At 41.6% G+C, this 14,634-nt stretch overlaps 1 protein-coding gene across 4 annotated transcripts in view; it reads left to right on the top strand.

Annotated features, from left to right (window-relative positions):
* kat6b (K(lysine) acetyltransferase 6B) overlaps positions 1-14,634 on the top strand; it is a 240,255-nt gene that overhangs the window by 140,500 nt on the left and 85,121 nt on the right. For all 4 annotated transcript variants that reach the window (XM_059946834.1, XM_059946835.1, XM_059946837.1 and 1 more), the window contains one exon: positions 9,463-9,578. In XM_059946834.1, coding sequence (XP_059802817.1) covers positions 9,463-9,578 — 116 coding nt within the window. The remainder of the gene's footprint in view (positions 1-9,462; positions 9,579-14,634) is intronic.

Genomic DNA, 14,634 nt, shown 5'->3' with positions numbered 1-14,634 from the left:
TTCTAGAATGAAGGTAATGTCTTCCTTTGTCAAAGAAAGGGGTTTCCCTTCCTTCACCATCAATGCTGCCCTCAGTATCAGAGTCAGAATCAGGTTTATTATCACCAGCATGTGTCATGAAATTTGTTTAATTAGTAGCAGTAGTTCAAGGCAATACATAATATAGAAGAATAAATCAATCAATCAATTACGGTATAGGTATATTGGAGATTAAAAATCGTGCAAAAGCAGAAATGCATATTAAATAAGTGAAGTAGTGTTCATGGATTCAATATCCATTTTGGTATTGGATGGCAGAGGGAAAGAAGCTGTTCCTTAATCACTGAGTGTGTGCCATCAGGCTTCTGTACCTCCTCCTGATTGTAACAATGAGAAAAGGGCATGCCCTGGGTGCTGGGGTCCTTAATAATGGACGCTTCCTTTCTGAGACCTGCTCCTTGAAGATGACCTGGTGCTAGGCTAGTACCCAAGATGGAGCCAACTGTATTTACGACCCAGTGCAGCTTCTTTCGGTCCTGTGTAAGAGCGCACACACCCACCCACCCCCCCACCCCTGTGCATACCAGACAGTGCTGCAGCCTGTTGGACTGATCTCCATGGTACATCTATAGAAGTTCTTAAGTATTTATGTTGACATAACAAATCTCTTCAAACTCCTAATGAAGTACAGTTGCTGTCTTACCTTCTTTATAACTGCATCGATATGTTGGGACCAGGTTATGTCCTCAGAGGTCTTCACACCCAGGAAATTGAAACTGCTCACTCTCCCCACTTCTAGAAACATAGAAAACATACAGCACAATACAGGCCCTTTGGCCCACAAAGTTGTGCTGAACATGTCCCTACCTTAGAAATTACAAGGCTTACCCATAGCCCTCTATTTTTCTAAGCTCCGTGTACTTAGCCGGAAGTCTCTTAAAAGACCCTATCGTATCCGCCTCCACCACCATTGCTGGTAGCCCATTCCACGCACTCACCACTCTCTGAGTAAAAAACTTACCCCTGACATCTCCTCTGTATCTACCCCCAGCACCTTAAACCTATGCCCTCTTTTGGAAACCACTTCAGCCCTTGGAAAAAACCTTTGACTATCCACACAATCAATGCCTCTCATCATCTTATACAACTCTATCAGGTCACCTGTCCTCTGTCGCTCCAAGGAGAAAAGGCTGAGTTCACTCTCCCTGTTTTCATAAGACATGTTCCCCAATCTAGGCAAATTACAGATCTCCTCTGCACCCTTTCTATGGCTTCCACATCCTTCCTGTAGTGATGTGACCAGAACTGAGCACCGTATTCCAAGTGAGGTCTGACCAGGGTCCTATATAGCTTCTATTCCTTCTATGAGGATTAGTACATGTTCCTTCGTCTTACCCTTCATGAAGTCCACAATCAGCTCTTTGGTCTTACTGATGTTGAGTGCAAGTTTGTTGCTGTGACACCACTCCAGTAGTTGGCATATCTTGCTCCAGTACGCCTTCTCGTCTCCATCTGAGATTCTAACAACAATGGCACACACCCCTGAGGTGCAGATTGTCAGCAAGGAGGAGATATTATCACCAATCCACACAGCTTATGGTCTTCCAGATCGGAAGTCGAGGATCAAATTGCAGAGGGAGGTACAGAGGCCCAGGTTCTGTAACTTCTCAATCAGGATTGTGGGAATGTTGGTGTTACAAGGGGTGATTGATAAGTTCATGGCCTAAGGTGGAAGGAGTCAATTTTAGAAAACCTAGCACATTTATTTTTCAACATCGTCCCCTACTACATTTACACACTTAGTCCAGCGGTCATGGAACATACAGATCTTGGACCTCCAGAAACTGTCCACAGCAGGGTGATTGATAAGTTTGTGGCCTAAGGTAGAAGGAGATGAGTTATTAACTTCACGACCGCTGGACTAAGTGTGTAAATGTAGGAAGGGACTATGTTGAAAGATAAATGTGCTAGGTTTTCTAAAATTGACTCTTTGTATCTTAGGCTACAAACTTATCAATCACCCCTCGAAAATGCTGAGCTGTAGTCGATGAACAGCATTTTGACATAGGTGTTGGTATTGTCCAGGTGGTGTAAGGCCATGTGAAGAGCCATTGAGATTGCATATGCCATTGACCTATTGTGGCGATAAGCAAATTGCAGTGGGTCAGGTTCTTGCTGAGGCAGGAGTTCAGTCTAGTCATGATTAGCCTCTGAAAGCATTTCATCACTGTTGATGTGAGTGCTACTGGGCGATAGTCATTAAGGCAGCTCACATTATTCTTCTTGGGCACTAGAATAATTGTTACCTTTTTGAAGCAATTGGGAACTTCCGCCCGCAGCATTTGATAAGCATCCCTATGCACGGCTCCTTCAGAAAGCAAGGAGGCATGGGACCCAAGGAGACCTTGCTTTGTGGATCCAGAATTGGCTTGCCTACAGAAGGCAAAGGGTGGTTGTAGATGGTTCATATTCAGCATGGAGGTCGGTGACCAGTGGTGTTTCACAGGGATCTGTTCTGGGACCCCTCCTTTTTGTGATTTTTATAAATGACCTGGGTGAAGAAGTAGAAGGTGGGTTAGTAAGTTTGCTGATGACACAAAGGTTGGAGGTGTTGTGGATAGTCTGGAGGGTTGTCAGAGGTTTCAGTGGGACATCAATAGGATGCAGACTGGGTTGAGAAGTGGCAAGTGGACTTCAACCCAGATAAGTGTGAAGTGGTTCATTTTGGTAGGTCGTTTGAATACAGAATATGGTAAGACTCTTGACAGTGTGGGGGGTCTGAAAGATCTTGGGATCCATGTCGATAGGGCTCTCAAAGCTACTGCGCAGGAAGATAGTGTTGTTAAGAAGGCGTATGGTGTGTTGGTATTCTTCAACTGTGGGATTGAGTTCATGAGCCATGAGGTAATGTTACAGTTATATAAGATCTTGGTCAGAACCCCCCCCCCCCCCCCCTTCGGAGTACTGTGTTTAGTTCTGGTCACCTCACTATAGGAAGGATATGGATACTGTTGAGAAAGTGGAGAGGAGATTTACAAGGATGTTGCCTGGATTTGAGGACGTTCCTTATGAGAATAGTTTGAGTGAACTTGGCCTTTTCTCCTTGGAACAACACAGGATGAGAGGTGATCTGATAGAGGTGTATAAGATGATGAGGGGCATTGATTGTGTGGATAGCCAGAGGCTTTTTCCCCGGGCTGAAATGGCTAACAAGAGGGGGCATAGTTTTAAGGTGCTTGGAAATGATTACCTAGGGGATGTCGGGTAGGTTTTTCACACAGAGAGTAGTGGGTACATGGAATGCACTGCCAGCGGTGGCAGTGGAAGCAGATACAATAAGGTCTTTTAAGAGCCTCTTAGATAGGTACATGGAACTTAGAAAAATAGAGGGCTATGCACTAGGGAAATTCTAGGCAGTTTCTAGAGTAGGTTACATGGTTGGCACAACATTGTGGGCTAAAGGGCCTGTAATGTGCTGTAGATTTCTTCGTTCTTTGTAGCAATGAGAGGTTGAAAATGTCCTTGAATATTCCTGCCAATTGGTTGGCACTAGTTTTCAGAGCCTTACCAGGCACACCGCCGGGGCCTTCCGCCTTGTGAGGGTTCATCCTCTTTAAATACAGCCTAACATCAGCCTCCACGACAGAGATCTCAGGGTCACCAGGTGCAGCAGGGATCTTCACAGCTGCAGTTATATTCTCCCTTTCAAAGTGGGCGTAGAAGGCATTGAATTCATCTGGTAGTGAAGTATTGCTGCCATTCATGCTATTGGGCTTCACTTTGTAGGAAGTAATGTCTTGCAAACCCTGCCAGAATTATTGTGCATCCAATGTCACCTCCAACCTTGTTCAAAATTGTCTCTTCTCCCTTGAAATAGCTCTCTGCAAGTCATATCTGGTTTTCTGGTACAGACCTGGATTGCCAGCCTTGATGCCACAGATCTGGATTTCAGCAGACGATGTCCTTCCTGGTCTCTCACTGCTTTTGGTTTGGGAATGTACAGCAAGTTTTTGTAGGCAAATGCCGATCAAAAGAGGTGTACCACAGAATCACACCATCATCTTATACACCTCTATCAGATCACCTCTCATCCTGTGTTCTTCCAAGGAGAAAAGGCCAAGTTCACTCAAACTATTCTCATAAGGACAGAACAAGTGGTACATCTGCCCTACACCTCCTCCCTGACTACCATTCAGGGGCCTAAACAGTCCATCCAGATGAGGCAACACTTCACCTGTGAGTTTGTTGGGGTCATATACTGTATCCAGTGTTCCCAGTGTGGCCTCCAATGTAGTTTGCTGAGCACCTATGCTCCACTTGAAAAAAACAGGATCTCCCAGTGGCCACCCTTTTTAATTACACTTCCCATTCCCATATGTCTCTCCATGGCCTCCTCCACTGTCATGATGGAGCCACACTTGGGTTGGAGGAGCAACACCTTGTACTCTGTTTGGGTAGCCTCCAACCTGATAGCATGAACATTGATTTCTTGAACTTCTGGCAATGCCTTCCCCCCCCCCCCACCATCCCCTTTTCCCTCTCTCACCTTATCTCTTTGCCCACCCATTGCCTCCCTCTGGTGCTCCTTCCCCCCCCCCCCTTTTCTTTCTTCCATGGCCTTCTATCTCCTTTACCAATTTACTTCTCAGCTCTTTACTTCAGCCTCTTCCCTTTCTGGTTTCACCAATCACCTTTTGATTCTCTCTCCCCTCCCCTGTATCTTTTAAATCTTCTACTGAGCTTTTTTCTCCAGTTCTGCTTGAAGGGTTTCAGCCCAAAACGTTGACTACTCTTTTTTCTAGATGCTGCCTGGCCTGCTGAGTTCCTCCAACAATTTGTGTCTGTTACTCAGATTTCCAGCATCTGCAAATTTTCTCTTGTTTCTGATTTGTAGTTTCCCCTTTCTTGCCAAGCACTTACTCTGACTTCAACCACTTCAAATGTTGTTCAGTAAATTTTCCATTTCTGTTTATGCTATAAAATGGAAAATCACAAGGCTATATTAGAAGACACACAGACTTACTGAGTTGGCATCATCTGTGCTACAGATGGGATCCTCATGAATTATGCAAATTGGAGTGAAATGAAATGGTTATTTTCCTCTTCAAACATTATACAACTACCACTTACTTCGCCTATTCATTGTTGACAGAACTAGTATTTAAACAGATGCATTGGATAAATCCATTAAAAAGTTTAAAGAGAATTTTTCATTAGTATATGGGACACTTGCTTTCTATGCATGGTTTTCAGTTGATTACAATTGATGCTGGATCTTCATAAATTCCAAACATTGTACTTACATGGGAATTGCACACTCTTGGTGTTGAGGAAAAGCACGCTTCCTGGAATACTGTATCACCACCATTATACGCAAAAGGAATTCTACACTTACTCCTCAGTCACCCACACAAAACTCTTTCTGCTGGATTCTTTCTTGGTCTACCAAAAGCTTGCCTGCTGCATGAGTGATTTTCAGAATGTGGTGACAGTCATATTGCTTGTGTTGCTTCTGGTCTTGACTGAACTGTAAGTCCCACACCTTTGTGTTGCTGCTCCAGTGTCTTCAAATGACTGGCAGTGCACATTTTGAGCTTCCTGAGTGTTGAAAATCTGTGGTAATGGAGAAGCCCACATCAAGAGCACTAAATTCAATGGATAATGTTGGAGAATCACCATGTGAATCTTTGCCTCACCTGGAAGGGCTGTTTTGGTCCTTGGATAGAGGTGAGAGAGGATGCATAGGGACGCATGTTACACCTTTGGTTATGGGGATGGAGAGGGATGATTTTGTGTGCTTATGATTTGATAATTCTGCATGTGTGTTTATATATTTGCCTCATGATTTCTGTGGGTTATAATGACAAAAATGCTTTATTTCAATACCCATTTCCTGGTTAAAATTAATGTATTTAGATTTTGATTGTAATTTCTGTCTCATGATATTTGGAGGTTTCAGTGGACAGTTGAACTTACTAGTTTTTCACAATGTTCAATTCAGGATAATTGGCAGGTCATCTTTTTTAAACCATACTCCTGAACTGTGGAATACAATACCTATAAGGAATGTAGACTTAGTTGGCACGTAAGTGCCAGTTCAAAAGCTATTTATTTAACCTTGCACTTAACTAGCATCTTTTGGTCTTTAATTTTCATGTTTATTTTTATTATTTTGTACTTTATTCTCATGTTTCTACTTTTATCTAATTTTAAAGCACTTTGAACTACATTGTATGAAAAGTGCTCTATAAATAAAGTTATTATTATTAATGTGTACACAAGGCAATTGTTTACTGGCCATCTGGAAGTGCTTTTAAAAGCTGCATTCCTTCTGGTGGTCGTATACCAAACCTGTCTTGAAAGTAGACATTGCAGGCTGGATACTTGTTATTGGAGTGGTCAGCCTGCATTGCACTTTGTGGATAGTACACACTACTGCCACTGATGGAGGAATTAAGTGGTCGAACTGATGGATGGAGTGACAAGCAAGTGAAGTGTTTCCCCTTGATGTGTAAGATGATGAGAGGCATTGATCGTGTGGATAGCCAGAGGCTTTTTCCCAGTGCTGAAATGGCTAACACGAGGAGGCAGTTTTAAGGTGCTTAGAAGTAGGTACAAGGGGGATATCAGAGGTAAGTTTTTCACAGAGAAAGCGGTAGGTGTGTGGAGTGCGCTGCTAGTGATGGTGGTAGAGGTGGATACAGTAGGGTCTTATAAAAGACTCTAGGTACATGGAACTTAGAAAAATAGAGGGCTATGCTGTAGGCAGTTTTTAGAGTAGGTTACATGGTCAACACAACATTGTGGGCTGAAGGGCCTGTAATGTGCCTTAGATTTATGTTATGTTCTATGTTGATAAGGGGATGTATTCATTCAGCTCAGTGAAGAGTACTCCATTACATTCCTAACTTCTGCCTTGAAAATGTTAGAAAGGCTCTGTAAGTAATATGATGCAGTATACATAGCTTCTGACCAGTTGGCTAAGAACCTTTAATAGTAGAGGCTGGTCTTGCACAGTGGGTGATGTTGTGGATCACCGATGTTTCGGGGATGTTGAGTGTAAACTCCATCCTCCCATATGCAAAACAATAAATTATAGCTCATCTCTAATGAAGATTCTCTGGGTACTGAAGTTTTGCTGCTGAAGTTCAGGTGACTGGTCGTGGAAAGTTTGAGGAAAATACAGTGCGGAATTGCATGAGCAAGGTGGAAACATGTCAGTTTATTAACATGGTCTTGTTTGTAACCACCTTTAATGAAATTGGCTTTAATTTAGATCCATTGGATAGGGTCATGGATTTTATTGCCATCATATAGCAAATATAACATTGTGACAAATACCTGTGGGGAGCCAAATTCAAGAAAAGTGCTCCAAGATCCTTCCTAGTTGACAGAACCAAAGGCTTTAATAAGGTGAAAAAGGACAGGTGTCACAATTGGTGTTGCTCCCTGTATCTCTTGTGCAGTTGTGTCACAGTAAAGGTCACATTCACTGTGCCATCCATCAGATGAACGCACATTGTGGAGCAGCTATTAGAGCAATGGGACAAGGCAGCTGGTGATAGTTTTCCCAGTGCTAGTTAACAGGGAATGTCCTCTTGTTATTATAGTTGATTGTCTCTTTTCTGAAGATACTTAAGGTAATGACATATCTGAGAGCCCATAGAGAGATACTGAATTGTGACAACGTTTTAGAATTTCTACTTGTATGCTGTCTACTCCTGATGCTTTGTTTTTTTTGAAGAAGATAATGAGAGGCATTGATCATGTGGATAGTCAGAGGCTTTTCCCCAGGGCTGAAATGGCCAACTCAAGAGGGCATAGGTTTAAGGTGCTTGGAAATAAGTACAGAGATGTCAGGGGTAAGTTTTTTGCGCAGAGAGTGGTGAGTGCGTGGAATGGGCTGCTGGGAGCGATGGAGGAGGTAGAAACAATAAGGTCTTTTAAGAGACACCTGGATAGAAGGCTATGGGTAAAGCCTAGGTAGTTCTAAGGTAGGGACATGTTTGGCACAGCTTTGTGGACCGAAGGGTCTGTATTGTGCTGTATGTTTTCTATGTTTATGCCAAAGTCCCAAATTTGGTGGCTCATATATGGGAAAATATTACACGGAGCTACCAGCATTTCCATGGGGAGAGTCCAGCCAAAGAGATCAACATAATCATTAAGTTTAAGAATGAATGATGCTTAAGGTGAAGAAATTATTTTCAGCTGTGAGCAAATAGCTTCAGGCCCTCTTACCTTTTCACTAGTTCTGATTGCCCTCAAAAGAATAGATTTCTGATCAAGTTAGAATTTGTTATCATAATTGTAACATTTAAGTTGTTCTGAAGAGGAAAGCAGGTGAAATGATCTGCACTGGGGGATTTACATTTGAACTGCCTAGATAGTTTAGACTTACAATGTTTGCAAAAAAGTTAACTGCGTTTTCTGCTTTTATGCAGAAGGTATATGAGTGAGCCCACTGGTCATTTGCTAATCCTGCTAATGTTATTTGCAAACAAAAAAAAAATTTGAAGAAAGTAAAATTGGAGTTTGTGGGTCCAGCTGGAATGTTCTGTCAAATTTATTCGAAGCTGAGCTCGGTGTAGTGCAATTTGCTGCAAGTTGTGGATGTTTTAGTGAATTGGCTAATATTTTAAAAAATTATGTTATTCTCAACTCATTGTCACATATCAATTGAAAAAGTTCCATCTTTTTGTTTTAGAAAAGTGTAAGCAAGTAAGTATAATTTTGCTGAATGGCTGCCTAGTATTTATTCTGGTGGTCCGTATCAACTAATGCAATGTTATCAGAGCCAATATCAGATTGGAGATTAGTCTATTTTCAAAAGCTGATACCATCCTAAAAAAATTCACTGATACGTCTAAAAATAATAATCTCCTAAAGGCTGTTTGCCCCATATAGTTGTGATACCAGGAACATGATTCTTTCTTATGATCATATGATCAAAAGCAAAAGAAAACAATATGAAAAAGTCATCATCCCTTTATAAGGACTGTATTAATTTTATTTTGGATTGATTAGTCTTATTGGTATAGCTTTTTGGAATTGGTTATGAAACTGAAGGGAAAGGTGAGCTAAACTCAAAAATCCCTTTTGTTTACTAAATTAATTTTTGCTCCTTTTGGTGTAATGTATAATCATTGGTCCTACCCAAGTGCATAACCCTATTTATCTAGATCATTGTGCTATTCGTTGGGATTAACCCATTCCTCCAGTCCTTCTGAATACTTCAGAAATGCTACTTGGTCCCATCCAACATGAATAAATGTTCATATCTTCGGCAAAATTAATGATCATTCTGACACTACCTAGAAAAATGAGCACTTTCAGTGAGTACTGTAGCTCTATCTGCATTTGTTGAATAAAGCTGACTTCATCAAAAATGTAATAATTAACTACTATAGTAATAAGGACAGGACTAGGAGTGTAAGTTAACTTTCTGGATGCTTTTGCTTAACCTTGCTGATTATTTGACAGAAAACAGGAGCTGTTACTACTGTAGACCCCCATGGTCGGTACCCATCTATAATTGAATTTGGGAAGTATGAAATCCATACCTGGTATTCTTCACCATATCCACAAGAGTATGCAAGGTAATATTCCACACTTTCTTTGTTCTAAGGGAGGTTCACATGCATGTGGAAGAAGTTAGCCTATTAATTCAACTTTATTAAGAAATTGCATTCAGCTGTGGAAGGCAAATATCTTTTTATTGTATTACATTCATTGTATTTTTTTAAATAATACCAGACTTGTATTGTCACATATAATAATAGTTTGCTGAAGAGTGATTGGCTTACAATATGTTCAGCACTTAACAAACATGCTGAAATAGGTTTTGTAAGTCTGTGTTGGGCACAAGTAAGGTCAAATATGAAATAGTCAAAACTGGATATAAATTCTATTTGCTTTTTGATGTAACAATAAAACTTCAATATATCTCTTTTTTAATCAAGAGCCAATAAACTGAACCACTTCCAGAATTTATCCCCACAGTTGAAATTTCACTATTCATAACAAATTGTGTGTAACTGACCCTACAGTTTTTCACTTCAATATTTTGCAAAATGTTGAATATTTTGATTAGCAGTCAAAACAAGCTTCAAAAGTTCATATTAATGAAAGATGGCTTTATATGGTTCTCCATCAAATGGAACTGCACCTTCAGTTACCTGAGAATAGGCATACTTTGAATTCTATATAGAAGAAACTATAGGAAATTATAGGCCGGTAAGTTTGACATCGGTAGTAAGTAAATTATTGGAAGGAATACGAAGAGATAGGATCTACAAGTATTTGGATAGATAGGGACTTGTTAGAAAAAGACAACATGGCTTTCTGCATGATAGGTCATGTTTAACCAATCTATTAGAGATTTTCGAGGAAGTTACCAGGAAAGTGGATGTTGTATACATGGACTTCAGTAAGGCCTCTGACAAGGTCCCGCATGGGAGGTTAGTTAGGAAGATTCAGTCGCTCGGTATACATGGAGAGGTAGTAAATTGGATTAGACTTTGGCTCAATGGAAGAAGCCAGAGAGTGGTAGTGGAGGATTGCTACTCTTAGTGGAGGCCTGTGACAAGTAGTGTGCCACAGGGATCAGTGCTGGGTATTTTGTTATTTGTCATCTATATCAATGATCTGGATGATAGTGTGGCAAATTGGATCAGCAAATTTGCTGATGATTCAAAGATTGGAGGTATAGTGGATAGTGAGGAAGGTTTTCAAAGCTTGCAGAGGGATTTGGACCAGTTGGAGGAATGGGCTGACAAATGGCAGATGGAATTTAATACAGACAAGTGTGAGGTATTGCACTTCGGAAGGTCAAACCAAGGTAGAACATACAAGGTAAATGGTAGGACACTGAGGAGTGCAGTAGAACTGAGGGATCTGGGAGTACAGATACATAATTCCCTAAAAATGGCGTCACAAGTAGATAGGGTCGTAAAGAGAGCTTTTGGTACATTGGCCTTTATAAATCAAAGTATTGAGTATAAGAGTTGAAATGTAATGGTGAGGTTGTATAAGACATTGGTGAGACCGAATTTGGATTATTGTGTGCAGTTTTGATCACCTAATTACAGGAAGGATATTAATAAGGTTGAAAGAGTGCAGAGAAGGTTTACAAGGATGTTGCCGGGACTTGAGAAACTGAGTTACAGAGAAAGGTTGAATAGGTTAGGACTTTATTCCCTGGAGCGTAGGAGAATGAGGGGTGATTTGATAGAGGTGTTTAAAATTATGATGGGTATAGATCGAGTGAATGCAAGCAGGCTTTTTCCACTGGTGCTAGGGGAGAATAAAACCAGAGGTCATGGGTTAAGGGTGAAGGGGGGAAAGTTTAAAAGGAACATTGGGAGTGGGGGGGGGGGTTTCTTCACGCAGAGAGTGGTGGGAGTGTGTGGAATGAGCTGCCAGATGAAGTGGTGAATGCGGGCTCACTTTTGATGTTTAAGAAAAACTTGGTATATGGATGAGAGGGGTTTAGAGAGATATGGTCAGTGGGACTAGGCAAAAAAATGGTTCAGCACAGCTAAAAAGGGCCAAAAGGCCTGTTTCTGTGCTGTAATGTTCTATGGTTCTAAACTATTTTAACCACTCCCTATTCTGTCCAGAATGAGAAGTATGCTAATAAACATTGAATGATTGGCTAGTGGTTTTGCCAACAAACTGAATATAATGAAAATTAAATGCTCCATTATCCCAAATACAACATGTAGGAGCCATAAGCACATGGTGCTAGGACTCCATAAGCCCATCTCAAAATTCTTTTGATGCATTGAAATTGTTTCAATTACCTGACCAAGAAGGAGGGAATGCAGGTTCCTAACTTACAGGTACAGGTCCTCATCAGGTTACAAACACCCAATTTATGGACATCCCATGTAACAGACAAAGCTTTGGGAGACTGGTGGAATGGACAACGATGGATTTGCCGGCTGCTGTATGGCTATAAGCATCTTCTGCAAGTGTGCCTCCTCTTCTCCCAATTTCAATAGTCAAGGCAGACCTTCAAGCACTAAGCAGACTCGCTTGTTCACTCTGTCGCTGAGCCAGTGAGGCTGACCTGCAGCTGTTCTTCTTGTCACTGCTCGCTCTTCTGTTACAGCTATTTCTGTTCTTCTCCAACATACAAACAATTCTCAGGAACGGTATCCTACCTGTATTACTCTGACCAATCAATCACAGCAAAATGACCTGCTGAGTTGCTCTAGCATGTTGTGTGTGTGGGCTCTGGATTTTCCAGCACCTGCAGAATGTCTTGTGTTTATAGTAAATCATGATCCGGTTTTCCTAAAAAATTGACCATTGGATTCCTTTTGTTTTGCCAACAAGCAGAGTAGCAAAGCCTACAGTAATTTAAAAACACCAACTATATCAGCTGATAGTGTTACTGTCTTCAGCATAGACAAGGAGCTTTCTCTTGCCAAAGATTTCTACAGACAGTGAACTTACTCCACAGTTGGTGCAATGTGAAGCTAATCTGTGGGGGAAACGTACAGCAGGAGGCAATTCCTTTCTGAAAATACAGAAACTAGATCCTGAGAATTTGGTTTTTAGTTGCATTGGTAGAGCACCGTACAAGTTTCAGTTTGTTTCTATTTGGGGTGGTGGGGGTGACGAGAGAGAAAAAGGACAACAGTGTGAAATAAATTTAGAGCCATGGAGAAATACAGCACAGTAAAAACCCTTCGACCCATATAGTCAATGTTGAAACTATTTAAACTGCACAATGACCTGCACCTGGGCCATAGCCCTCCATATCCCTACTATCCAAGTACCTCTTAATGTTGAAATCGAGCTCATGTGGACCACTTGTGCTGGCAGCTCATTTCACACCCTCACGACCCTCTTGAGTGAAGATGTTCCCCTTTCACCTTTAAGCCATGACCTCACCCAAACTCAGTGGAAAAAAACCTGCTTGCATTTACCCCTCATAATTTTGTATACCTCTATCAAATCTTTTTTCAATCTTCTATATTGTAAAGAATATACAAACTATATTGTGTATTCTTTCCTAACCTATTCAATCTTTCCTTATAACTCAGGTCCTCCAGATCTGGCAACATCCTTGTAAATTTTCTCAGTACTCTTTCAACCTTGTTTACACCCTTCCTATAGGTAGGTGACCAAATCTGCATTCCCAGATCCCTTTGTTCTACCACACTCCTCGGTCCCCTACTGTTCACTGTGTAAGACCTATTCTGGTTGATCCTACCAAAGTGCAATACCTCACATCTAAGTTCCATTTGCCATTTTTCTGCCCATTTTACCAGTTGATGGAGATCCATGTGCATGCCATGAAGCTTTCCTCTTTGTCCACTAAAGCTGTAATCTTTGTGTCATCTGCGAATTTGCTGATCCAGTTAACCACATTACCATCCAGATCATTGTTGTAGATGACAATCAACAAAGAACCCAGCACCAATCCCTGTGGCACATTACTAGTCACAGGCCTCCAGTCAGAGAGGCAACCCTCTACTACCATTCTCTGTCTTCTCTCACAAAGCTATGAACCTTCTTGACTCACCTCCCGTGTGGGACCTTGTCAAATGCCTTACTAAAGTCCATTAAGATAACATCCACTGCCTTGCCTTCATCCACTTTCCTAGTAACTTGGTCAGTAAACCTTTGAATATATGGGCCAAGAAATATATGCCGGAAGAAATGATAGAGGTGGGTACCGTTACAATGCTTAAAAGACATTTGATCATGTATAGTGCCTTGAAAAAGTATTCGGCCCCCATAACTATTTTTCACATTTTGCTGTCTCATTTACTAAATTTAAAATGTATTGAAGTAGGATTTTTAAGTTAGTCTACAAAACATTGTGCATCATGTCAAATCCAAAGAAAAATTCCAAAACCTGTCAATAGTGTACTAAAAATTAAAAACCAAAATTGTGAGGTGAAGCATGAGGAAATCTGCAGATGCTGGAAATTCAAGCAACACACAAAGTGCTGGTGGAACACAGCAGGCCAGGTACCATCTATAGGGAGAACCACTGTTGATGTTTCAGGCCGAGACCCTTCATCAGGACTAACTGAAAGGAAAGATGGTAAAATATTTGAAAGTAGGAGGGGGAGGGGAAAATGCGAAATGATAGGAGAAGACAGGAGGGGGTGGGGTGAAGCTGAGAGCCAGAAAGGTGATTGGCAAAAGGGATACAGAGCTAGAGAAGGGAAAGGATCATGGGACAGGAGGCCTAGGGAGAAAGAAAGGGGGAGGGGAGCACCAGAGGGAGATGGAGAACAGCCAGAGTGATGGGCAGAGAGAGAAAGAAAAAAGGGGGTGGGGGGGGAAAACAAAAAAAACAATATATCAGGGATGGGGTAAGAAGGGGAGGAGGGGCATTAACGGAAGTTAGAGAAGTCAATCTTCATGCCATCAGGTTGGAGGCTACCCAGCCGGTATATAAGGTGTTCCTCCAATCTGAGTGTGGCTTCACCTTGAAAGTAGAGGAAGCCATGGATAAACATATCAGAATGGGAATGGGACGTGGAATTAAAATGCGTGGGCACTGGGAGATCATGCTTTCTCTGGCAGACCATTCAGGGCCCCAGACAGTCCTTCCAGGTGAGGCGGCATTTCACCTGTGAGTCTGCTGGTGTGGTATACTGTGTCCGGTGCTCCCGGTGTGGCCTTTTA

This window comes from Hypanus sabinus, chromosome 21 (genome assembly GCF_030144855.1).
Source record: "Hypanus sabinus isolate sHypSab1 chromosome 21, sHypSab1.hap1, whole genome shotgun sequence".
Classification (NCBI taxonomy): domain Eukaryota; kingdom Metazoa; phylum Chordata; class Chondrichthyes; order Myliobatiformes; family Dasyatidae; genus Hypanus; species Hypanus sabinus.
This window is presented reverse-complemented; position numbering and strand designations above follow the sequence as displayed.